General features: G+C 35.8%; 2 protein-coding genes across 2 annotated transcripts in view; both read left to right on the top strand.

The window, feature by feature from the left end:
* The window catches only part of LOC141342895 (myelin basic protein-like), a 21,268-nt gene extending 6,306 nt beyond the window's left edge, over positions 1–14,962 (top strand). Inside the window, exons 3-4 of the mRNA XM_073847472.1 lie at positions 2,789–2,852; positions 14,664–14,962. Coding sequence (XP_073703573.1) covers positions 2,789–2,852; positions 14,664–14,962 — 363 coding nt within the window. The remainder of the gene's footprint in view (positions 1–2,788; positions 2,853–14,663) is intronic.
* LOC141342896 (myelin basic protein-like) lies at positions 14,912–27,328 on the top strand. Its single transcript, XM_073847473.1, has 5 exons — positions 14,912–15,160; positions 24,994–25,095; positions 25,237–25,263; positions 26,484–26,558; positions 26,646–27,328. Exons 1-5 carry the CDS (start codon positions 15,044–15,046, stop codon positions 26,679–26,681), a joined length of 357 nt encoding a protein of 118 aa, XP_073703574.1. The 5' UTR covers positions 14,912–15,043; the 3' UTR covers positions 26,682–27,328.

Below are 27,328 nucleotides of genomic sequence, written 5' to 3'. Positions count from 1 at the left end.
CTACTGACTTCGTGATTAGTAGATAGCTGGAGGGTGGAGCCTCAGACCAAAACACAACATGACAACATCAACATCAGTTGTGGGCTGCAACTTTCACTTTTAAATGACAATATCCTGGCCGGACCACTGTTGTCAGTGATATAAGTATTTGAAATTAACATGATTTCTTAATGTCTAGTGACATGTCAGGGCCATTTTATGATTAACTGAAATTTCTTACATACGGTTCCTTTAAATCGCACAGTTAAGTGTAAAAACAATCATTAGGCCGTTGGCTCCCTGAGCAGGCCTTTGTTGTAACGCGTAATGTACATTAGCTCTGTTGTTTATAATACATTATGCATTTCAACCGTTTTGTGCAATAAAACTATATGATTTCTTGCTTTTGATTATTTCTTTGAGCTAATTATTGTTAACTCATTGCAATTATATATGTATTTTAACTAATTTTAAAGACTTTTTATTTCAATACCAAAAATAAATTATAATTATTGGGCCCTATGAAATCGATTTTATTTTCCAATGATTTTTTTCTGCTATAATTTTCTTTACCCTGTTTTAATGGATAAATTAATTTTAATTTTTAAAAATCAAAATTTTTTAATCAAAGTTATTAAGTGAGTTTTACAGTTTTATTTTATTTCCGGATTCCATTTGAATGGTTTCATCAAATTGTAATAATCAAAAGCATCTCCAATTAATTGATTTTATTAAAAATAAAATATTCTTAAGTAAACTTGTTGATTTTTTTTTCTTGTGAGAAACTAGTCATTTAGAATAATCGATTAATAGATAAATTAATCGATAGATCAATTGATATAAAAATAGTCTTTAGTGGCAGCCCTAATGTTTACATATACACATATTCAGGGTTCCCATGTTTCATGGAATTTCTAGAATATCATGGAAATTTAAAATGTCTATTCCAGACATTGAAAGTTTATATTTATTTTGTCCAAGTCCTGGAATATCAGAGATTTTTGTTTGTTGCTTTAAATTTTTTGTTTCCATTTATCAAATTGTAAATTTTCTATACTGTATTTTGTTTTATCACATTGTTTCACACGTTTTACCTATTGGTAAGGTTAGGTTATGGATATGAAAGCATAAAAACCATAAACAAATTTTTGTAGAGATAGTACAGAAAAAAGCAAATAAATGTAGTGTGTATGTGTGTTTTGTATTAAAAACGTCAGTGAACAAGTAAATAGAACTTGCAATTTGATGGATCTGTGAAATATAGGTTATAGAAATTCAGCTTTTTAGTCAGTGAAAGTCAGAGAAAAGTCAGGGAATTTGACATTTGGCTTAAAGTGGAAACCCTGGATATTGATGCTCCAAGATGTGAATAGATAGAACTTTAAAAATTAAAAATTTTGAAATCTATACATTTTTTTATTTGGTAAGAGGATCTGCTTAAACTACAGTGGATGCACATCCAATTTCTAGATGCGCATTGAAAAAAAATGAAATATGGCTTTGCATTAAAATGAATATAACTACTTAATATGCTCAGAGAAGAAAAGAAAACTAGTTGCTCTGCTGATTCTGAAATGTTGGAGTCAAAGCCTGTTATCAAAATAATTGGCTACTATTACGTGTCAGGATGCTGTCGCCCCCAGGCATAAGGCATCTGCCACCGATTGCTAGCAAAAAATATGTTTGTCAAAGTATTTTTTTTTTAATACTACATTTGATTAAAAAGCAACAGTTGCTTCTCCATTGGCAACAAGTGCTGTTTCTGTTTCATGCTAGTTCTGCCAGAAGGGATGATTTAGTTCTCACACTGAGACACTGGGGAAAAAGGCCTTAATGCTTAAAGCACTGGGCAGATTATACAGCCACCAGCAGCACCACTCCCTATATGCAGAGTACTCATCACCTACTCTAGGGGGCACCAGTCATTGCTAGAAAATACAGATAACTAGTCATATTAGAGGTCAGCTATATTGCAAATGGTCTACACAGGTCAGGATTTATTTGGTTTATTTACGTTGGTTGCTTTTCACTCACTTTCCATGCAGTTATTTGTTTCTCATGCCACATTTATATTGCGCAAGTTTCATTTAATTTAGCTTTGATTTTTAATTGTTACTCATGCAGTTAAACATAATAAATATGTAGAGTGTTAAGTGTTTGCTGCTGGTTGTATATTAAAAGAAGAAAAAGCTGAGATGTTATTACAGTAATGTGATCAGAAATTCAATGTTAAGTCAAGCATTATGGAGAAACAAAGTGGGTTTACAGTGCAATTTGAAAGTCTTTATCGTGCATGTTGCATTGTGTTGTGAAAACTGAAAAGTGTTCACATGCAGTTTAATATTTGCAATTTACTGTTTTTAGATTACGAGAGACCTTAATGGGTTAAGACCGTTTACTCTTAGTCTATGTAATCTTTCATTAGAAGCCTCAAGCAGTCAAGATACATAATATTCAAAGATGCAAAGCTACCACATTTAAACATGATTATTATTATGCTGGTATATTTAGTTACAAAGACAAAAGAGAAAGCTCTTGTAATCTACACCAAGGCTACAGCGAAGGTCTGACAAAGAAGGGTAAATTGCCCTTAATCTGTTTGTCGGATTATACCACTGAGAAAATACCACTTTTTAGGTTTTACTCATTTTTATTTTTACATATCTGGTCTCATTTCACTTCTGAAAGCTACTGAACAAAAAGGAAATTTTGTACACTTTGATCATTTCCTGAAATGCAGTTACGATTTGTGTTTTATTTAAGCATTTTCTGGTTGTAAATGTAAAACCTTGTATTTGTATTTTTGAAGGGATCCTCAACAGTATCTGAACGAGTCCCAACAGACTCACCGGAGTCGCAAGATGAGGTATTTGGTAAGAACATCTTTTTCTTTTCTTATTTATTTATTTGCATATTTTTAGCATGTATATCTACTATTCTGGGATTACTTGTTTACCCATCATTGCCCAGCTTCTTGAGATATTACAGCAGATCAATAATAGCAAGGTCACTCCAATTAGACTTACTACAAAATGAGAGGTTTGGGCAAGATGTGCTCATTATTGCACTGCAGCCTGTGTGTTAGCAATATATTTGTGTACACTGCAAAAAATGGCTTATCTTACGTAGTATTTTTGTCTTGTTTCTAGTCAAAATATCAAAAAATTCTTAAATTAAGATGCATTTACTAGGTAAGCAAAATGGCATTGGATATTCAGTCTTGTTTTAAGCAAAATGCATTTAATTTAGTTTCTCCCCCTGGAAACAAGCAAAATGATCTGCCAGTGGGGGAAGTAAAATATTCTTAAAACAAGAGTATTTTACTTACCCCCCTGGCAGATAATGTTACTTATTTTAACTTTTTTTTAATATTTTGACTAGAACCAAGACAAATATACTAAATAAGATAAGCCATTTTTTGCAGTGTAACTTTTTTGCTGCCACGACTTTTCTGTACTTTGAACTGATAAAACTTGAGTCCTGTCACTGGAAACCATTTTGGATGGTTCCTCAATCTCAGCCCAATGATAAACTGTCCAGGGGGCCCAGAAACTACACAAGCGTTCCTGCGCATTGCACACAAAGCCGCAAAGCACTTTCTGTGTTTGGCAAGCTTTGATCTGACTGGATGGTTTTACGGAACTTAGGTTATTAATCCATCTGGAAGTCAAATTGTGTTTACAGGGGTACTGAATTGATATAATAAGCACTAGTCACTGGATTTGATGATGTGGCAAATCAAACATATACTCTAGTTTTGTCTTGTAATCTAGTTTTGATTCAGACAGTAGCAAGGAAACTAGATATACAGTTGAGGCGAAACGTTTACATACACCTCACAGAATCTGCAAAATGGTAATTATTTGACCAAAATAAGAGGGACCTTACAAAGTGCATATTATTTTTTATTTAGTACTGACCTGAATAAGATATTTCACAAAAAAAAGACATTAACATATAGTCTGCAAGAGAAAATAATAGTTTAATTTCTAAAAAAAAAGACCCTGTTTAAAAGTTTACATCCCCTTGATTCTTAAATACTGTGTTTAGTTTATTAGTTTAGTGATGGTTGTTCATGAGTCCCTTGTTTGTTTTGAACAGTTAAACTGTCCGCTGTTCTTCAGAAAAATCCGTAAGGTCCCACAAATTCTTTGGTCTTTTGTATTTGTGTATTTAAACCCTTTCCAACAATGACTGTATGATTTTGAGGTCCATCTTTTCACACTGAGGAGAACTGAGAGACTCATATGCAACTATTACAGAAGGTTCAACGCTCACTGATTCTTCAGAAGGAAACATGAGGCATTAAGAGCCAGGGGTGAATTTGAATATCAGAATAAATTTACCTGTAAGTATCTTCTGAAGGGCAGTACTAAATGAAAAAATTGATATTTAGGCAAAATAAGAAAAAATGCCCCTGGCTTTTTCCTTCTGGAACATCAGTGAGTGTTTGAACCTTCTGTAATAGTTGCATATGAGTCCCTCAGTTGTCCTCAGCTTGAAAAGACAGATCTCAAAATCATACAGTCATTGTTGGAAAGAGTTCAAATAAACAAAAAAATGCTGGAAAGCCAAAGAATTTGTGGGACCTGGAGGATTTTTCTGAAGAACAGCAGGCAGTTCGACTGTTCAGGACAAACAAGGGACTCGTGAAGTCTTACTAAACAAACAAACAGCTGTGGGTCATTCAGGTAACAACATATTATTAAGAATCAAGTGTATGTAAACTTTTGAACAGGGTCATTTCTTATAAATTCATCTATTTTTCTCTTATAGACTATATGTAAACATCTTTTATGTGAAATATCTTATTCAGGTCGGTACTAAATAAAAAATAACATGCTTTTTGTATGATCCGTATTATTTTGATAAAATAATTAACATTTTGCAGATTCTGCAAGGTGTATGTACTTTTGATCTCAACTGTAGTAGATGTATTTATTAGTTTTGGAGCAAACAGAAATTCACATGCAGAAACACACATGCAGAAGTCTGTTATTTCCCTACTTCCATTCATAGCTATTATTTGAGTTAGTGTACAAATGGTGTGAAAAGTGGGAAGTGTATAGGTGTGAACAGAAGTAATTACTAAGAAGTTGTTCCACATCGTAATATCATCATCGGTAGCATATGGTGGATAGCTTTGAGTGGTATAATCTGAATCTTCACTCTAAATTAGGCTTACAATTTTTATTAACAAGGTTTTTGTAGTAACAACCATAGAATACAGTAACAATAATAGCTATGTTTTGCTGTGCATGTGTGTTTCTGAGTGAGTAAGCAGATGACACAGTGGCATTTCTACTGTATGTTTAAGGTTGTTGGAGCTAACACCAGCTGGCACAGGCTCCAGAGAGACTACAGGCTTCTGCGTCCATATTCAAAAGCTCATATTGTTCAGAAAGCTAGTCTGTCACTGCCTCGCTGTTCACTGCCTAAACGTGATTGTTCTTTTTCTCTCATTCTGTGTGGAAATGATTTTATTACAAGTGTACTTGTCCACTGGTTCTAACTACAAACCATTTAAACAGCATTTTTATTGTTTGATAATTAAACATGCTTTTTTTTCCTTATTACATTAGCTGATAAATTGCATGGAAACTACATCAGAACCTTTTGTGAGTTAACTGGAGACAAAAAAAAAAAAAAATATATATATATATATATATATAAAAAAATGATACAATATAGGGATGCACCGAAATGAAATTCTTGGCCGAAGCCGAATAATAATGAAATGCTTGGCCGAAGGCCGAATACCGAACACGGTGTTTCGCATTTTTTTCGCCAATTTTTTCACCATTACAATAATTAAATAGTAAAAATTTGCTTTTTACTATTTTGTATTGCTTTTCAGAGAAATAAATCAAATAACAAAAATACAATTTCAAAATATTTATTTAACACTACAATATATGATGTGTAATATATTAGATAAAATTATCAAGGATAAATATTAACAAGTCAAGTATGTATAATACACAGTTGATTTATTTATTTAGTTTGTATATTTTGTTTTTGCAGTAGAAATTAAATTCCGTAATACTTTGCATAGGACATAATTGAAAAAATAAGTATTATTGATGATTAAATATGATGATATCTGATTCATATGAAATCAACACATGATTAATTTTTTTTTTTGCCTTTGTCCAGAGTGTAAAAATGTCAACTTTCAAAATCCGTCACCTTAGAATTATAAGGTTCTATCTGACATTTTTGTAAAAATTGAGTTATTCACATATTCTTATTCTGGGACAACTTATTTACATTATTTGATGTTTCTTTTGTAAGCTGTGTACATTTTGGGGCCTTTTTTTTAGAAAACAAAAATGGTTCTGTCTACAGAAGTCTATGGAACACAAAAACTTTGAAGCTTAGTATCTCAAAAGTGCTCAGAATGCAGATAGAACCTTATAATTCTACGGTGACGAATCGTCTCTTCTCAAAATCAGCTAGCAAATGCAATAATGCCAGAATGTCTTTTTTACCCATTTAAAAACCTGTCAGAAGCCACAAATGGTGAAGGAATAGAGGTTATATATTACATTATGTATTACATATGTTTAATAACTGCCAACAAACAATTTCTCACTTTCTCAGAAATTAAATAGAAATACATTTAATAGAATAGACCCAGAGGGGTAAAGTCATCAGTCGCAGTTACCTCCGTGAAGTTGGCACCCCATAAAAAGAAATAATGACCAAAACTATGCCATTCGTTTGTGCTACGTTTGTGCTGATTTGTGCCGCAAAAACGAACGTTTGTGCTGGTTTGTTGTATAAGATATTAAACATTATTTTTTTGACCGTATGACGTCACTTTCCACCCCATGTTGTCCAAATCGCTCCAAACCAGCGCAGTTCGTTTGTGCTCGATTTGTGCCCGTTTGTGCCGTTAAAATAAACACTGTATCTGTTTTCCTTCCCTAGATATAACCAAAATATTTTCGGGGCTGTGACGTCACTCTCCACCCCAGTTCCTCTAAATCACACAATACTGGTGTCATTCGTTTGTGCTCGATTTGTGCCCGTTTGTGCCGTTGAAATGAACGTCAAATATATTTCCATTTCTTAGAAATAACAAAAACAATTCGGGGCAGTGAGGTCACTCTCCACCCCATGTCGTCCAAATCTTTCCAAACCGGTGCCGTTCGTTTGTGCTCGATTTGTGCCCGTTTGTGCCGTTAAAACAAACCTGGGATCTCCGAGCCCTTCTTAAATATAATGGGGGAAAATACTTGTTTGGGACTTTTACGTAACTCTCCACCCCATATCGTCTAAATCTAGCCAAAAGGTGCCATTCGTTTGTGCTCGATTTGTGCCCGTTTGTGCCGCTAAAATAAACATTGCATCTAATTCTCTTCCTTAGAAATAAACAAGCAGGGTGTTTTATAGCATATTTTACACGGAGCTCCTGCATATTTACACTGCACTTACAGTGTATGAATAATATTATGAGATTAATAATAATAATAAAAAAGAAATTAGAACAGAAACATGAAATTACAGAAAAAAAAATACAATGACACTTTTGAATGTGAAACTAAATTGCCAATAGATGACAGCATGCTCCTGTTTTAATGAGTGAGTCGTAAGTCATTTATTCAATGGAGGTATTAAACACGGCTGATTCAATCTGGAAGGAAGAACTGTTTTTATGAATGGGTCAGTGAATTACAAATAGAACCGGTTTGTAGTCCAAATCGCCTCAACCTGGTGCTTCTACGGTACTTCTATACTCTTTGATATTATGTCGTGGCCACGAGATATTAATTCGTGGGAACGACATCCTTATGTCGTGAGACGATAGATGCAACGATGAGGGAACGACATGCATTTCTCGAGGCCACGAGTTAAGTATAAACAAACCTGCGTGACCATAGTACCCCCGATTAGATAGGTTTATTAATATTTTATTTTGAGTTAAATGATTGTATCAATTATTCTAGAAATTAATACAATATTAAATTATTATATTAACAATAGGCGATGCTGTCTGTGCGTGACGTAGAGAGCATTCAAAATTTATCATGAATAAATAAAGTGCATCAAATAAAATGGCTCTACAAGAAATATTTTATGCATCCCACAATCTTGTCCATTAACTGATCCTATTTTTTCCGTAATATTTGTATTATTCGTTTATATTCGTTATTTTTCCTTTTATTTCGATCTCTTTACTTAATTTTTTTAATGTAATACTGTAAGGTTCTATGACTGGGGTTTGCACTGGAATGCAGTTTAAAGGTTGAATTTACCATCTATTGTATTATTTCTTTTTATGGGGTGCCAACTTCACGGAGGTGTCGCAGTTTCACATTTTCCTGTTATTTTGAATTTTCTGAAAAAAATAAAATAAAAAAAATAATGGAATTCATTTGGTTCATTTAAAAGTAGACATTTCACCCTCTATAGATGGCCTATATTTTTCATTTCTGTAAGGCAAGTATACACAGTGTTTCTATGTTTCGTCAGAGACTGCAAAAAGCAAATTCTGTTCATTATTTTACAAAAGTGCTATGTTTCGTTGTTATCGTGAGTATAACAAATAAATGTAGAGAGATGTATTACTCTTATTTGTATGACCAAAAATGAGGAAGTATTTTGAGAGCAAGTGACCGCACCGGTGCCTATCTGTCATGCAGTGAGCACGCTACTGTTCAGCTTCCACGCTCTGCACAGATGCCTAAATAGCAAACATTTTTCTAGGTTAACATTGGATTAAGAAAGGTTCGGTTTGTGTTTTAGATGATAAGCCATGTTTGAGGTTGATGAATGATAGGTGAGCTTTTGGAGCTTAAAGATCTGCCATCACAGTGCTGCTTGAAAGTTGCTTTAAAGTTTGTGAAGCCTTTAGAATGTTCTATATTTCTGCACAAATATGACCCAAAACATCATCAGATTTTCATATAAGTCCTGAAAGTAGAAAAGGGAACCCAATCAAACAAGTGAGAGAAAAATATTTTCTTTGTCATTTATTTGAGAAAAATTATCCAGTGTTGCGTATGTGAATCTCTTGAATTAGCAGTTCATTTAAAAGTGAAATTAGAGTCCATCTGTGCAGATGTGTTTTCAGTCAGTGCAGTGACTATCAAATGTCAGTACGTGACCTGTTTTATTCAAAGAACAGGGATCTATCAAAGTCTGATCATGTTTGTGGAAGTGAATCATGTCACGAACAAAAAAGATTACTGAGGACATCGGAAAAAGAGTTGATGTTTAGGCCAGAAGAGTTTACAAAACCATCTCTAAAGAGTTTGTGCTCCACAAATCCACAGTCAGACGGATTGTGTGCAAATTGAGGAAATTCAAGACCACTGTTACCTTCCCGAGAAGTGGTCGACCAACAAAGATCATTCCAAAGCAGAATCTATAATAGCCTGTGAGGTTGCAAAAGTTCCCAGGGTAACTTCTAAGCAACTAAAGGCCTTCATGAGGCTATTGTTCATGAGCCCACCATCAGGAGAACACCGAGCGAACATGGTGTGCATGGCAGAGTTGCAAGTAGAAAGCCACTGTTCTCCAAAAAAGAAAATTGCTTGCTAAAGATTATGTGGACAGACCAGAGGACTATTGGAGAAATGATTAATGGATGGATGAAACCAAAATATAACTTACTGGTTTAAATGACAAGCTATTATTATGTTCAGAGAAAAGAACACACTGCATTCCAGCTTAAGAATCTTATCCCATTTGTGAAACATGGTGGTGGTTGTATCATGGCTTGGGCCTGTTTTGCTGCATCTTGGCCAGGACAGTCTGCCGTCATTGATGGAACAATGAATTCTGAATAATACCAGAAAACGATAAGACATCTGTTTAAGAAAACAGTCTCAAGAGAACGGGGGTCATGCAGCAAGACAACAACCCCAAGCACACACAGTCATTCTAACAAAGAATGTTCACATGAAAGCAAATATTCACATACTTTTGCAATGCCCAAATATGTAACACTGGATTATTTTTTCTCTCACTTGTTTGATTGGGTTCTCTTTGTCTACTTTCAGGACTTATATGTGACCCTGGACCACAAAACCAGTCTTAAGTCGCTGGGGTATGTTTGTAGCAATAGCCAAAAATACATTGTATGGGTCAAAAAAATTATTGATTTTTCTTTTATGCCAAAAATCATTAGGAAATTAAGTAAAGATCATGTTCCATGAAGATTTTTTGTAAAATTCCTACTATAAATATATCAAAATGTAATTTTTCATTAGTAATATGCATTGTTAAGAACTTAATTTGGAGAACTTTAAAGGTGATTTTCTCATTATTTTGATTTTTTTGCACCCTCAGATTCCAGATTTTCAAATAGATGTATCTCGGCCAAATATTGTCCTATCCTAACAAACCATATATCAATAGAAAGCTTATTTATTGAGCTTTCATATGATGTATACATCTCAGTTTTGTAAAATTTTACCTTATGACTGGTTTTGTGGTCCAGGGTCACATATGAAAATCTGACGATGTTCTGGGTCTGATGATATTCACAGTGTTAAACTACTTGGTACAAGCTGCTTCATGTTGCATATGCAGCCAATAAGCTTGCTGCTTTACATTTAAATGGCTGGTTAGCCTCCACTAGAACATTTCGCAGCACCCTTTCAAAGTTACTCTGAAATCCTCCACCTTCCCCAGCTCCACCTGTATACATGTGCTTTGGGTTATTGTAAAGGCTACTTGTGCAGCAGCAGAATGTCTTAAATACTCACACCACCGTATCTGCGTATGTAATGGCAGTAGCAAGTTCCTGTACTTGCTTTGCTTTGCAGCAGCAGCAGTAAAAATATACAACAACCACAATAACATTCACATTGCTCAATTAGATTTTTGCTCAGATCTGCTTTGTTTGCATAGCTGTTCGCAATTTTTTTTTTCAAATGTGGCCAATATCAGATTTCCAGTGTGAACAGATCATGGTTCTGAACTGAACTGTGTGCGCAAAAGAATAATACAAACAGGGTTGCCAAGTTTTCACAACAAAATCTGCCCAATTGCCAATTAATTTCCATCCAAACACTGTGCATGATAAATAAGAACACAGCACAACTGACCGTGATGATCACAGAATGAAAAGAAAATATGCTTAAAGGCAGGTGTTTTTAAGTAATAATGTTATTTAAAAAACACTGAAACCGAAACTCTCAAAAAATAAAAAGTTTTGAAGTCTGGATGTAATATCCTCAAATAATACATTTTTGGAGGTCGAAGTTTTCTAAATATATCAGCTGTAGCTTATTTCTGTATTTTACAGTCATTACAGTTGTTTGTAGCAGTAAGTGCGGTTTCTACTGCAGTTATGTGTAGAGAATGAGACGAAGAATAGCTGGTGAATGCTCAATGACAGTCAAACAGATGAAGGACTGTCTTTGGGGCCTGTGGGCGCCCTCGGGTTCTCATGAATGCTGCTATAGAGAGGACTTCACGCAGGGGTGGGAGGCCTGGACACAGACCGCATGCCTATAGCCCCTCTCACAGACATGCTTCCCGTGCCTCAGTCCCACTGCTTCATACTGTGTGGGTCTGTTTGTTGCAGCAGGGCTTTAGCTGAGTTGGGTTAACTTTTCTCAGAAATCTGATGAATCTTTGAAGTAGTATTTTACATCTTTTATAGTATAGTGTTGTATGAAATCTTAGGTGCATGATCCAGACACTGCAACCCTATACATATAGAAGGAGAGAGTGTATACACTGGCAGAATAACAATATATCCAGAATACACAATTATTAAAAAAAGACAAAAAACAGATTAGACAGATGCACTTAATTGAAACCCTATACATATGCCACGTTAGAGACAAATTTGCAAGTGGCAAAAAATACAAAAAAAGTGTATTTTTACATTCCACCAGCTGTTTAATATGGTAATTGGTCACCGCTATCTTGGAAATTAGATAGGTGAAGCTTAGTGCCGCCACCACACTGAGTGAAATCCCATGTTATAATTGTTGAAGCAGACAACACTGCAAAATAAACGTCTTTTTTATGTTGTAGTTTTTTTTTTGGTGAACGTGCTTTGGCATAACTCTGTGAGGCCCTGGGGGCCAATGCGCTGCAGAGTTGAACTCCAACCTACCTGTGTATATTCTCACTTCTCGTGATGAGATCTAGTTATCTAAGTTACAAAGGAGTATTATTATCTTTACCTGTTTCTAGTTTTACCTCTTTGTTATTGGTAGTACATGGTGGGTACTTGACAGGAAGATGAAATTGGTACTGCATGCCAAATTCAAAATATTGGAGAGAGTTGTTTCTTCTGTCCCCTCGTCGAGTTGCCAGATTGAGGACAGACAACAGGAACGAGTGCAGCTGACAATAGAAGGCAACAAGCTTTACACTGTAAGTTAGTTAGGGGAGCTTAGCATACCCGGTTAAAAAAGTCACTGCTGGCCACTGTTACTGGCCCTTTTTGCTGATTGACCCACAACTTGGAAAGTCCTGTTCCTCCCAATGCACAGTCCATACCGCTAGGCATGCGGTAAGGCCAAAGTCCAAAGCAAGCATAAATGAAACATAAGTGATGTAACCAATCCAACAGACCCTTCAGGGTCAAAAGAAGTGGTTCTCAGACTCAGAATGCAACACAGCAGATTAATAAAGAAGGAGGAAAGCTGTCTGCATGTGAACATATAAAAACTAATTTGGTTCTGTTCAGACATTCAAAAATTCAAATACGAAAGTCCATAAGCAGAAAACAAAGCAGAAAAGTAGAGCAAAAACAGCAATTGAGATTAACTACTGCGCGATTACACTCTTGATAAAGGGCCTAAACCAGGGGTGTCCAATCCTGCTCCTGGAGGACCAGTATCCTGCAGTATCCTTCAACTTGGTCCAACACACTTGTCTGGAGTTTTCTTTGGGTGTGTTCCACTGTGCATTTAGATGCACAACGCTAAGCGTTTCCCCTTACACTAATGTAATTTGTGCAGGTGACAATGAAAAAACAAACATTGCTGTTATCTTTTATTTTTGGCAATGAAAACTAAAAAAATTCCTGATAATTTACTCGCCCCCATGTCATCCAAGATGTTCATGTCTTTCTTTCTTTAGTCTTTTTTGAGGAAAACATTCCAGGATTTTTCTCCATATAGTGGGCCTCAATGGTGCTTAACGGACTGGTTACAAATGCAGTTTCAGTGTAGCTTCAAACGGCTCTACAAGATCCCAGCCAAGGAATAAGGGACTTATCTAGCGAAATGTTTGGTTGTTTTCTAAAAACAACTGCAATTTTTATACTTTTTAACCTCAAATGCACATCTTCTCTAGCTCTGTGATGCGCCAGCGTACTCTGTGCACTCTGGTTCAAGACAGTTGAATGTTGTGTTGAAAACCTCCAGTCTAATTTTCTCCTCCAACTTCAAAATCGCCAACCCAGTGTTTACAAAGTGAATGTGCAAAAAAGGTAAAACTGCCATGTCGGACGATTTTGAAGTTGGAGAAAATGAAATTGGAGTTTTTCCACATACCCTAACTGTCTTGAACCAGGGTGCATGCGCATTGAAGAGCATTTGTGGTTAAAAAGTTAAAGTTCAATTTTTTCACCGTTTTACTAGATAAGACCCTTTTCCCTTGGCTTGGTTTACCGCTCTTTGAAGCCGCACTGAAACTGCATTTTTTAGCCTTTAATCTGTTGAGCACCATTGAAGTCCACTATATGGAGAAAGATCCTGGAATGTTTTCCTCAAACAAAAATTTCTTTGCAACTGAATAAAGAAAGACATGGATATCTTGGATGACATTTTTATTCTGGAAGTGGAGTAATCCTTTAACATCATGAAGCTGCTTTAAAACAACGTGTATTCTGAAAAGTACATCAAATAAATTGACTTGACTAAAAGGGCAATGATGTATCCCATCTGGGAATTTAAATTCTTTTTAAATTTAGCAAAGTTTTAAGATTTTGAACAATGTTTTAAATTTATGGTGTACAATCACTTAAGAGTCTGCTTTAGTTTTTGATTTTTGCCATGTCTAAGGCCACAAATCAAATGTTGGTAACGCTTTTGTACAGGAGGTGTGGTTTCCTTGCTTCCACTAAAGCAGAATCCACTTTTAACAAAAGATTTTAGGCCGATAATATAATTAAAATGGACAATAGGAACATTGTCAGTAGTTGCCTCAAACTTTTTGTCTCCTTTTGGACCTGCCTCAAAGATCCAAGGCGAGATGGACTTCAGAAATGAGATGAGTTTCACTTTGCAGAGAATTCGCAAAATCCAGCCTGGGGAAGTTATTACAGTCACACTGTTTCCTTTGTCCTTCTACAATAACTTTGTGGTGGAACAAAGAAGCTCTGTAAGAAACACTAGAATTCAGATTCTCTTGTGTTGTGTGGTACAGTTGCGGCTTTGTCTCGCTGCACTGGGTTCAAACCTGACGACCTCCTGAGGAAGCCCTGCTCTGAAATCTATGAATCTCTAGATCTATTATATATATATTATGCCACATACGATATTACATATTGCAAAGTTTCCATAGTTCCTCATATTTATTGCAGTGCTTCTGGATCTTTTCTCAAAGAAAAGTAATTGGTAATGCAATTAACTGTTTTTTTTTTTTTTGTGGACGTATGTGGAGAGAATCTGTAGCACTCATTGCCTGCACAGCAGGGGGTGGGGGTAGGTGATGACAATGATCTTACTGTGAAATGTCAGATAACTCCCAATGTTTCTGTGCAGGAGAGGGGGAGGCGGACCTTAACCAGAACAATGGGTGCTCCAGCAAGAGTCCAGTGGTGACTGACTCCATGAACGCTGCAGTAGATCACAGCAGCTGGAACCATCCGAACACAGCCGACCCTGATGCCTCAGGGCCCCGCCCACACTTGGTCCGCCTCTTTTCTCGAGATGCCCCAGGTCGCGAGGACAACACCTTCAAAGACCGCCCCTCGGAGTCTGACGAGCTGCAGACCATCCAAGAGCACAGCGGAGCTGGCTCAGAGTGCGGTTCCGAGTGTGCAGAGCAGGACCTCGATTAGATTTCCTCTTTGCCTACTCTTTCCTCACTCCCATTTTGGAAAAAGAAAGCACCGCTGCAGAGATTAAAGCAAACACTCAGCATGGCATCTGCAAGCTCTTCGCAGTCAACATTCAGACTGGGCCGCAGTAAGAAGAACCCTACCGTAATGGATCAGATCGGAAAGTTCTTCGGAGGGGAGAAAAAGAAGAAGGGAAAGGTGAGGATTGAGCAGGCTTCGTCTGAAATTAGCATTCAGAGTTCTCCACATGAGCCTTTACTACTGTTCTATTGCTTGAATTTATCTTGACCTGCAATTATTGTTTGATCACGAGATCGCCACCAGTAAATGAGTTGCGTGTGATTTTCTTTCTTTTTTTTTTTTTTAAATGACTTTCATCTCTTTAACAAAGTTTATTACACGCTAAACCTGCTGTCATATAGTATCCAGTATTGAATAAAGCTGCAGTTTGATTTGTTAAAGGATTTTACTGTGATTCAGGGATTCAGCGAACAGTGTGATGTTTATAAACATAACTTCTATCTTTTATAGAATGTTCAAATGTATTTAAAATGCTTGTGTTGGAACAAAATTAAGTGTTTTTACGACTTTTCACTGACAGCAACTCAAACTTTGAAAAGTTCTGTAGTAATCAGACATAATGGTACATTATACAGTGAGTGGTACTATGTCTCAACTAGATTTTCACATATCTACGACATTTTCTTATACAGTATGTGACCGACGAATATTATATATTTTATAGACATTTTAGAATCCAATTATCTCAGAACATCATGGTGTTGAGGGAGCACCTCAGGGTTTTTCATGGTACAGACAAGAGGTCATTACCTATCAGCTTGGTTTCTAAAATGAATTTGCATCGTTTTGGAACTTATCTTTAACATTTGTTATGCTTGTGAAATTATGCAATTTCTAGAGCCTTAACTTTTAGGAAAAGAGGGAAATAAATATTTTTCTTCAAAAACAAGGATATTTAAGCTGTTGGGTGACAAACACCAAAGTTGGGAAACTTTTTTGCTTTGTGGGAAAAATGTGAAATGACATCTCAGTGATGTAAGTTTATATTTGTGACCTTATTTTTAAAGTGCCATAGGATGGTTCAAATGTAACGTTACAGAATTACTGACTTGTGCAGTGTGTAACATTTTGATTAACCAGTTTTAATATAGCTAAACTTTTTTGTGGGGAAAAATAATGTTCAAAAATGTGACAGAGATTGAGATTGTCATAGTTCCAGTTGTACAATAGTTTTGTCTCAGACCTACATGTTGCTGCTTCAACCAGATTTCTCAAACATGCCTCAGGTTCACTCATCTCTCTTATGTAACAATGTGATCTTTAAGTGTTAATGCCTCACTAGTAACCCCTGTAGATTGTGTCCCATTTGTAACGCTTTGTAACAACAACAACAGCTTGTGTAACCTACGTATTCTGGAACAACCCTGAAGCTGTTCCTTAGCCTGATCCTGTCCTGAGCTTTTTGACATTTGCTTGATTAAAATATATCTAACAACATGAACACTGACTTTTTTTGTTTGTTTGTTTTGAAATAGTGAGGCTCACTGTGAAATTTTGCTATTAGTAAAAATTGTGTGCGTTTTGTTCTTTTCTTTTTTTTACTAGTGTGGTCACAGGAATTGCCAATGTAAAGTGTCTTGTAAAGAGTTAACAAATCAGGTCAAATTAATATGAATAAGCATAAGTAAGCAGTTTTTGAGAAGTATTGAAAATACAGTTTTACCATTTGCTGAAAAGTCTGATATGATTTTAGGTTAAAAAAAATCTTTGTGGTGAAAATCATTAATTTTGAAACTTACAATGTAGCAATTAGGTTCAAAATGTTCAATGTTTAACCTCACTAACAAGCGAAACAACTAACAGTATACTTTCTGCAGTCCCCCAGGATCAATATGTGGTAACTGCTCAGCAACACAGTGAAGGAAGGAGATTTCAGAATGGATTTCAGTTTAAAGATTGCCCCAGAGCCTCAGCGAAGCAACTGTTGTATCTTAATAGCAAGACGAAACTGAATAAACTAAATTCAAGGGGGAAGTTACTGTATGTTGATGGATCTTTGAGAGGAAACTGGTGCCACTGAGGTACAAGGTTTCATAAAATACAAAGAGGATGGCTGTAACATTAGTTCCCATAAAATGTGAAAACCCAGGCCCCATAGCTCAGTGAGTCCCAGCTAATAACGAGTCCAGCCCTTTGGAGGGTTCCCAAGGTTTTCCCAGCCATCTCTTTAAGAACACTACAAGAAACGTATTCACAGAGGCAAATTTTTGCAACCAAAAGGCTTTTTTTGTGTAAATGAAATCCAAATAGTTCTAATATCTAAAATTTCTAAAGACTGTGATTCCATGTATTTTTAATTTGCTAATACTGTACCTCACATTTTATAACATGTGACCCTGGACCACAAAACCTGAAAGCTGTATAAATAAGTTTTCTATTGATGTGTGGTTTGTTAGGATAGGACAATATCTGGGATACAACTACTTGAACAAATTGAATCTGAGGGTGCAAAAAAAAAAATCTAAATAATGAGAAAATCACCTTTAAAGTTGTCCAAATGAAGTTCTTAACAAGGCATATTACTAATGAAAAATTACGTTTTGATATATGTTAGCAAATTGATAAAATATCTTAATGGAACATGATCTTTACTTAATATCCTAATGATTTTTGGCATAAAATATCATTTTGACTCAGACAATGTATTGTTGGCTATTGCTACAAATATACCCATGCTACTTATGACTGGTTTTGTGGTCCAGGGTCATATATAGAAAGCTTGTGTGTGTGTGAGTGTGTTTTCTTAATGGTATCCTTTCATTTATGTAATCATTTTAATTTGAATGCCAGTAAAACCAAAATATAATGGAAATAGACTAAGTTCTGTAAATTTAAAAAAGATTAAAGATGAAAGACCAAACTGACAAAGAATATACTGTAGCTAAAGAAAACTTATGAAGATGGCCTAACAATATAATCAATTGCAGTTGACTGATGATGCCAAACATTAATGGTGTTCAACTATTAAGCAGCGTTTTCTCCTAGGAGACAGATCATTGAGACTCAGAGACTGAGATCATAGAGTAAGGAGTTGTAGTCAGGCAGGCTAAGATCATGGAGGTAGAGCTTGTAGTAAAGCCAGCAATAGAGGTCTGGCTTATTGTTGAGGTCTTGCAGGTTGTTTAGGTCTCTGTTGTGGTTTTAGCTGGCCCTAGCATGATGCGTTTGTGGCCATTGCTGGCCATCTACAGTGAGTAATTATCTAGTCATAAAGATTGCTGGCTGGGAAGGGCTGTGTTATGGTCTTCGCTGGATGCGAGTGAACCATCTGTCCTGGATACAGTCTGGATCAGGCTGACCTCGGGATAAGTCTGAGGATGAGTCAGACAGAGACCAATATGAGTGTAGATGCCATTCACCATTTATGTGGAGTGTTTTTCAGATCCAGTTTTAATTGAACTGCGTTAAAATGTATAAAAAGAGGGGAGCATGATGACTCAGTGGGCAGCAATGTTGCCTCAAAGCAAGAAGGCCTAATGGGCAGCCGTGGCCTAATAGTGAGGGAGCTGGTCTTGTAACCCAAAGGTTGCCGGTTCGATTCCCACACCGGCAGGAATTGAAGGTGGGGATTGTGAATGAACAGCGCTCTTTCCACCTTCAATACCATGACTGAAGTGCCCTTGAGCAAGGCACTACAGTGTAGATGTAGTGCCTTGCTCACCCCCCAGTTGCTCCCCAATGGCTGCCCACTGCTCCGGAGTGTGTTCACTTGGATGGGTTAAATGCAGAGGGCCAATTTCGAGTGTGGGTCACCATACTTGACAATACGTCACGACTTTCAGAAGATCCCTGGTTTGAGTCCTACCTGAGCCAGTAGGCCTGATTCTAACCATGTTGGCAAAGGTTTCATCAAGGTGCTCCAATTTTCCCCACAATCCAAATTGCCTGTGGACGTGTGTGAGTGAGTCCTATGTTGGACTGGGAGGGTATAACCCCACCTGTGGCCCGAGTCGCTGGGATAGGCTTTAGCATTCCCGTGACCCTACAAGACTTGAATAAATGTCTATTAAAGACCAGGTTATATGGGTTTTCGAAAAATCTTTTTTGCAGTTTGTAGCATAGCTATCCTTAAATGTAAACATTCTGCAAAGTTGTTAATCAAAAAAGTGCATGATAAATGCAGATATTGTCTCTCAAAAGAGAGTAAATTCTGAAGCGTCTTAACGAGTCGTCATATTTTTTAATCTTCTGCCTGTTACCAATCTATGTCACTCAATAACATATTAGCACAATCCCCGCCTGCCTCTGAAATACAAACAGTTTGACCACTAGTTAGTGTGTTTACATCATGTCGAGAAGACGCTGTGTTTTGCGCTGTGAAAGCAAGTTGGTTTTGTTTTCATTGTCGAAAGTTGGCGATGTGAAGAATCAGTAGTTAAAATAGATTTTTTCCATGATACCAAAGCAATTCGAACCTTTTGTTGTGTGCTCGTCATTTTAACAAGAACTGCTTCTCTAATCTTGGAGAGTTCAAGGCTGGATTCGTTAAACGCTTGTTCATGAAAGATAAGTCTGTACCTTCTTTATTAGAACCAACAAGTGTCTCCGAACCACAACCTGTAAGTACGATCGATACGCTATGTGTACATTCTCAATTAAGTGCTCAAAATATTTTTTTTGTGCTAATATGTGATGTATACCTGTGCAGCTTTAGGTTTTCTGGTAAACCCCGATATTACTGTCTTACTGAAATAGTTCTGATAATTCGCTGTGAACCCACTATTTCCTAAGAATGTTTCGATTAACGTAGACTGTCGTTGTTCTAATTACTTCATTTAATAATAAATATTGTAGTGTAGCGGACAGACTTCGTAATCATTTGAAATTTCTTATTTTGCTGTTGTGTTAGCACTCGGCTAACATATCCACCATTATTGATTTGTGAAGTGTTTACAGTTTAGTAAATAAACTTTAGGGGCCTCATTTATAAAGTGTGTGTACACAGAGATTTGATCTTAGAGTGAGCATGTGCTTAAATCCACGACAATGCTCATATCTGTAAAAACTGCCTTTGATGTGAAAAAGTCCTTAGCGTCAGGGCCTGAGCAGACATACTCACTTTTTCTTGTTGGAGTACTGCAGGTTTTCGGAAATCTAAGCTGTTCTTGCAGCTCGCTGTTCTAAATTAAAGGATTTAGACGATGACTAGTGGTCTTTTATATGTTAATGACAATAATTAGGAGTTCTTAACCATTCAGGTGCATGCAATTTCAAATTCATGAGTTTTCTGCGTGTACGTTTATTCTATGAATCACACATACGCATATTTGAGAGATGATCATAAGATCAAATTTAGGATGGTTTCTATGTAACTTTTTATAAGCGAGGCCCCATCTGTGGACACGATTTGCTTGCATTGTATACGGAAAGACCAATCACAACAGACTTGGCCATCTGACTAATCAGAGCAGATTAGGCTTATGGAAGGGAGGGGTTTAAGCATTGAGAGATTACTCTAATATTAAATGTATATTCTGAGAATATAATGTTTTCTGATCTTAGATGCATTTAAACCTGATGTAGGGGACTCCAACACAATATTAGGACACTTTAAAATACCATATGACCTGCTCTTTAATGCATCGGTTCAGACCAACATGAGAATCCGTCAATGTGTCTGTCAATACATAAAACCAAGACTCATGAACAGGGTATTTTGCAAAGGGACAGTGAAAAGCAGAGAAAAATTCTGGAACCAGTTACTTCGGAATCTCGCTGGAAGCAGTAAGTAATCTGGGTACTTTTCGCCTACTGTTTTACTATGCTGGGTGTGTGTTTGGTGTTATTTGATAAATACCACAGTGAATACAAAAATCTCAGAATTTCTTACTTCACCATGACAAGTAGGTGTCAGAAATAGAAAGTTATGTAGCATTTTGTGTCCCAGAGTAGTTCTGCTTTTCTAAAAGCACCATCTACTGTCAGAGTGAATCTATATGTTCATTCAGCTCTTCTGCTGTTTTTTAAAGCCTTGGTCTAAACAGAGATTTTGTGCTGAACACTTGTGTTGATGTGAAAAGGCCTTAAGACACTTTATAAGTATAGTACAAAATTACTTGGTTTAAACATGTATAAGTCTGAAATAACAAATGTATTTCATAATATGTGACCCTGGACCACAAAACCAGTCTTAAGTACCGTGGGTATATATTTGTAGAAATAGACAACAATACTTAGTATGGGTCAAAGTTACACTGTAAAAAAAAAAAGCCGTAAAATTTACGGTAAAAAAACGGCAGCTGTGGTTGCCAGAATTTTACCGTAAAAAATACTGTAGCAATGTTTTAGGTTTTACAGTTTTCAGTTAAATTTACAGGTAAATACCGTAATTTCACTGATATAATGGTAACGTAACAACCTTTTAAAGTACTGAAATCTGTTTTTAACTTTTGTAATACAATGATAACCACCAAAAGTAGGTGGTGATGACAACATCACATGTTGAGCCAAGGCCCATCACAAGGAGGTTTTGAAAAATAACATATATAGAAGGTGCACAGTGTCATTCACACAAACACTAAACACCATCATGGTAACACACATAAAACTGAAATAATGCAAAAAACATTAATTTAACAACATTAGATGTAACATACAACCCTAAAAAACTGCCAAGAAAAATCTAAGAATAAAAAGTTATTTTAACAAAAAAACATCAAATAAAGAAAAATGAAACACTGTATTATTCACTGTAAATTTTACGTTCTTTTTGCACTTCCAAAAACGGTATGGTACCGTAAAACTACATGCACAGTTTTTCACCGTATATAGAAGGGGAACTTACCGTTAACCATTTCACAGGTTTATACCGTAGCATTTTTTGTTTTTTACCGTTAAATTCACAGTCATTTTTTACAGTGTATCTATTTTTCTTTTATGCCACAAATCATTATGTTATTAAGTAAAGATCATGTTCCATTAAGATATTTTGTTCCCTACCATAAATATATCAACACGTAATTTTTGCATTGCTAAGATTTCATTGCAACTTTAAAGGCGATTTTCTCAATATTTCGATTTTTTTGCACCCTCAGATTCCAGATTTTCAAATAGCAGTATCTCGGCCAAATATTATCTTATCATAACAAACAATACATCAATTGAATGCTTATTTATTTTGATGTATAAATCTCCTTTTCAAAAAAATTGACCCTTATGACTGGTTTTGTGGTCCAGGGTCACATATTATAGCATTTCGATAGGAGCATAATACCAGGCAAATGTTTTGTAGATCTTGTAGATTTACTTCAACAAACAGAGCTGCTGTTTTGGCCATAACCCATGGCTTAAAATAGTGTTTTATTGACTTTTATAGTTCTCAGCCCATGCCTATACACACACCGAGCTAAACCTAGAGCAGAACATAACGATTAAAAACAATATCTGAACATAATTTCAAGCTAAAAAAAAAAAAAAAAGCTGAATACATAGATAAAATGTGCTTGTTCCAGAATTTTGTAGTTATTTTTGGAGAAATGTAAAAACAATTGGCTTTATACTTGGTTATACAACACCCACATCTAAAAATGCAATAACTAACCCATGGATAGGACCACGTTTTTTGATAATCAAATCCTGTGGATGTATGTCAACAACATGGAAAAAAAGATCTGTTACTACTTCAGTGTCATCACGACTTTAAACATTTAAGAGGATGGCAGTGCCTCCATGAGGTGTGCAGGTGTGTCCTTTACAGCTCCTTAGTAATTGGCCACTGTTATGATTGGCTAAAGTCATCACATAGGAAATAGAATCAATGCCCCCTCGCTATTGCATGTGTGTTTTGAAAGATAATTCAAATAAAACAGACATTTCCAGACAAAGCATTATGAAATCATTTACTTACTGATGCAGCTGCAGTCAGATCTAGTACCAATTCATCTTTCAACAAATGTTTCTTTGTGAACTCTCCATGACACAGTGCCTCATTTACAAAACAACATGCTTCAAAGTTCGAACAATCCTCTGACATGATCCGGGATGCCATTTAAAATAAACTATCCACCAAGTCCTTAAGCTGGGATCCTGGTGAAATAAAAGTGAAAATGTTATAGAATATCCAAACTAAACAGTTTGAAACAGTTCACAGTAAGCAGGTGAAATGGAAATAGGTGTGGATATCATGTTTGGGTATAAAAGTAGGGCTGCCACCAGGGTTGGGGTCAATTCAGGAATGAACTCAACAATTCCAATTCAAAGAAGGAAATGGAATTGGAATTCAACAACAATTACAGGAAACAGAGTTGGAATTGAATTGGAATTACAGGAAGTGGAATTCAATTCAGGGAAATTCCACTGAATTCCGTTTATTGCTGTTTCTGAGCATTTATTTGTGATTACATTTAGAGACATACATTTGAAAGGAACACTCCACTTTTTTTGGAAATAGGCTCATTCTCCAACTCCCCCCGAGTTAATAAGTTGATTTTTACCATTTTGAAATCCATTTAGCCGTTCTCCTGTTCTGGCGATATCACTTTTAGCATAGCGAAGCGGGCGGAGTATTATCAGAAATGAGTTCCCAGCTAGTTTAGCATTTGCACATGTGCTGCGTGATATTACTGCTCCTGCTTCGGCCATATTACGGCAGCAAACTTCCTTGACTATTACGCCGGAATTGGAATGTAGTTCCTAATCTTATCAGCCTAGAAAATTGAAGCTTTGCATTTCCACCGGTCTTAGTACACGATATAACTACAGAAGAGTCAAGTTTTAAATAGGACAAATATCGAAAATCGTTGGTCATTTTTGAACGCGATGCTATTGGTCTAATAGGATTCAATGATCTATGCTAAGCTATGCTAAAAGTGATATCGCCAGAACAGGAGAACGGCTGAATGGATTTCAAAACGGTAAAAATCAACGTATTAACTCGGGGGGAGTTGGAGAATGAGCCTATTTCCAAAAAAGTGGAGTGTTCCTTTGAACTTTATTTATGATGCTTTACAAATACCATGTATTAAATAGAGTTGATCAAATGCAAGAAAATAAAAATGAGAACTGTACATTATGAATTAATAATTGAATGACAGTGGTGATAAGTTTCTGGATGTACTATACATGTATAGTCATGTTCATTCATGTATTTCATTCACTTTTTATAGCATCGAATTATCATCATTTCCTGAAATTTGGCTTGTGAAATGATCACGCTTAACATACTAAACATACAGTACTTTGTATTTCTTTTATATGTTTGTTGTTTATGTGATTTACAATATTTAATGTACTATAAACTATTAAATCAAGTCAAATTATTTTATTTAGCAACTCAAGTGGAATTTAGTGGAATTTATTTGAATACAATTCTGTTTCCTGGCATTCCAATTCAATCCCAATTCCATTTCCTGTCAGCTGCATGCAATTCCAATTCCAATTCCATTCCAGGAAGTGAATTGGAATTTACCATTCATTCTCAATTCAATTCATGAATGGCCCCAACCCTGGCTGCCACTAACAACTATTTTTATATCGATTAACCTATCGGCTAATTTATTGATTAGTCTAAACGACTAATTTCCCACAAAAAAATGAACAATTTTACTTAGAACATTTTATTTTAATAAGCACGTACGTATATAAAATCAAATAAAGTGGATACCACATTTACCACACCTTTAGACAATGTTCAGATGTTTGTTTTTTTTCATTTGTCAGGTTTATGTCCTTAAAACACTGTTATGTGTAGAACTACTTTCTTACGCATCTACTTTCAAGCCTCTGCTGCTAATTTTTTAAAACGTCATTTTAGTGAAGGGTGTATTTAATATGCAAACTTCCCTTCTACGCAGCGGAAAAACACACACACTTATTCATCAGGCTTGGTTCTATACATTTTTCCCACTTTCCCATTTTCCTACTGTCTTTAAAAGTTTGGACCAAAGATTTTAATAAAGGTACCTGTTGTGATGAAATGTTTAATGATCAGAAATGTTGTCTCTTCAACACAGGGGTCTTTTCGTGGAGGTTTGTCAGCATCACCTCAAAGATCGAGCGCATCTCCTCGTCGCCGTCCAGATGAGAATGCTGTCGCGCACTTTTTCAGAACCATTGTTCGTATCTCTCTTTCCTCCTTCTTCCCTGTTTCTCATACCAGACCAAATAATGACAACACAAAAAACAAAAGATAGAATGAATGATAGTTTTTTATTTATTTAATGATTTTCATTGTATTTTGCTTTCCCCCCACTTAGGTTTCTCCCTCTACCCCCAAATCTAGGGTAAGTCTCACAGCTATTACTTTTTAAGAAATGTGTTAACATTATGCTTTAGGTGATTTAGATTTGATTTAAATCTGCAATTTTATTTTACTCAGTCAAACAGCAAACTACCACTACCTCAGTCCTATACATAGTATACAGTTGAGGTCAAAAGTTTACACCCCCCCCCCCCCTTCAGACTCTACAAAATGTTAATTATTTTACCAAAATATAAAGGACTTTACAAAATGCATGTTATTGTTTACTTAGTACGGACCTGAATACGATATTTCACATAAGAGATATTTAGATTTATTTGTCAAGAGAAAATAATAGTTGAATTTATAAAAATGACCCTGTTCAAAAGTTTACACCCCTTGATTTTCAATACTATGTTGTTACCTGAATGATCCACAGCTGTCCTGTATTTCTGTTTAGTGATATTTGTTCATTAGTCCCTTGTTTGTCCTGAACAGTTAAACTGACCACTGTTCTTTAGAAAAATCCTTCAGGTCCCACAAATTCTTTGGTTTTCCAGCATTTTTGTGTGTTTGAACCCTTTCCAACAATGACTATGATTTTGAGGACAACTGAGGGACTATTACAGAAGGTTTAAACGCTCACTGATGCTCCAAAAGAAAAAGAGCCAGGGGGTGAAAAGTTTTGAACAGAATAAAGATGTGTACATTTTTCTTATGTTGCCTTAATATCATATTTGTTTTTCATTTAGTACTGCCCTTCAGAGGCTATAGAAGATAGTTACATCTTTCCAAGAAGACAAAATAAGTTAAATTTACCCTGATCTTCAAGTTCAAAAAGTTTTTACCCCCTGGCTCTTAATGCATCATGTGAAGCTTCTGTAATAGTCTCTCAGTTTTTCTCATTTTGAACAAGATGGATCTCAAAATCATGCAGTCATTGTTGGAAAGGGTACACAAAAATGCCGGAAAACCAAAGAATTTGTGGGACCTGAAGGATTTTTCTGAAAAACAGCAGGCGGTTTAACTGTTCAGGACATTTCGCAGATTCTGAAAGGGGGATGTAAACTTTTGACCTAATCTGTATATTTCATATTATTTTGTAAGTTATCAGTAACTTTGTTACTTTGAATTTATCTGTCATTTTAACTGCCTCAGACTTCTGCAACACTGACAAAATGGTTTTCTCCAATTTTGGAGACATGAGAACACCTTTAAATGAAAAAACAACATTATCCACAACACTTTCTGCTTTATTAACAGAAAGATCAGAAATCACAGAGCTCCACCAAAGGCCAAAAGGGACGTGGAGACTCCTTAACCCGGATCTTCAAAATGGTAACAGTATTTATTTATTTTTTATTGGTAATGAATATGTAACATCAGCAGCCTATTTTTAGCTTGTGCTTATTGTCTCTTTTTCAGGGAGGAAGCCAGTCTGCTTCATCTACCAAGCGTTGAAACCTCATTACCTTTTCCCATGTCTGAAGACAAAGAGGAAAAGAATGATAAACAAATGCAAAAAAATGTATCTTTAAAATATTTCTAATACAGTAACATTGACTTGAAAAGCTTTTGCATTGATATGTCACAACAATCTGTGTCTTCTGAATTATTCCTGTTAAGTCTTGTCAAATTTGTATTGACATAGTTGTGTATAATCTTTGATCTCTGAAATGGTTTTGTCTTGTCTCTGTAGTGTCAATACTTACTTTTACACAGCTTAAGTGTAACCAGTACCTCTTTTAGCATATTGTGTATTAGACCTCAAATGTGTTTTCTGCACCTTTTATATGTTGATGAACAGTCTTGTCCATACAGTCTGATGGGGTTTGCCAGGAGGAAGTCTGCATCTGTAATGCATAACTTATGTTCTGACATCCACAATGTATATTACACTGGTTTAAAAGTTTGTTTGGTTCTGGAGGTTTCTAACAAATTTGTATGTATGACTGATTCTGTGCCCTTTGCTCATCATAGTTTGAGCCTTCATCTTCTATTCATACAAAAACAAATGGAAAAGGGGTCTTATTTAAACTAAAGAATATTTGATGTCTTCTGTGTTTGTTACACCTAATTAATGGCAACAAATAAAAGTGTGAAACTTT

This window comes from Garra rufa, chromosome 9, assembly GCF_049309525.1.
Source record: "Garra rufa chromosome 9, GarRuf1.0, whole genome shotgun sequence".
In the NCBI taxonomy this organism is placed as follows: domain Eukaryota; kingdom Metazoa; phylum Chordata; class Actinopteri; order Cypriniformes; family Cyprinidae; genus Garra; species Garra rufa.
This window is presented reverse-complemented; position numbering and strand designations above follow the sequence as displayed.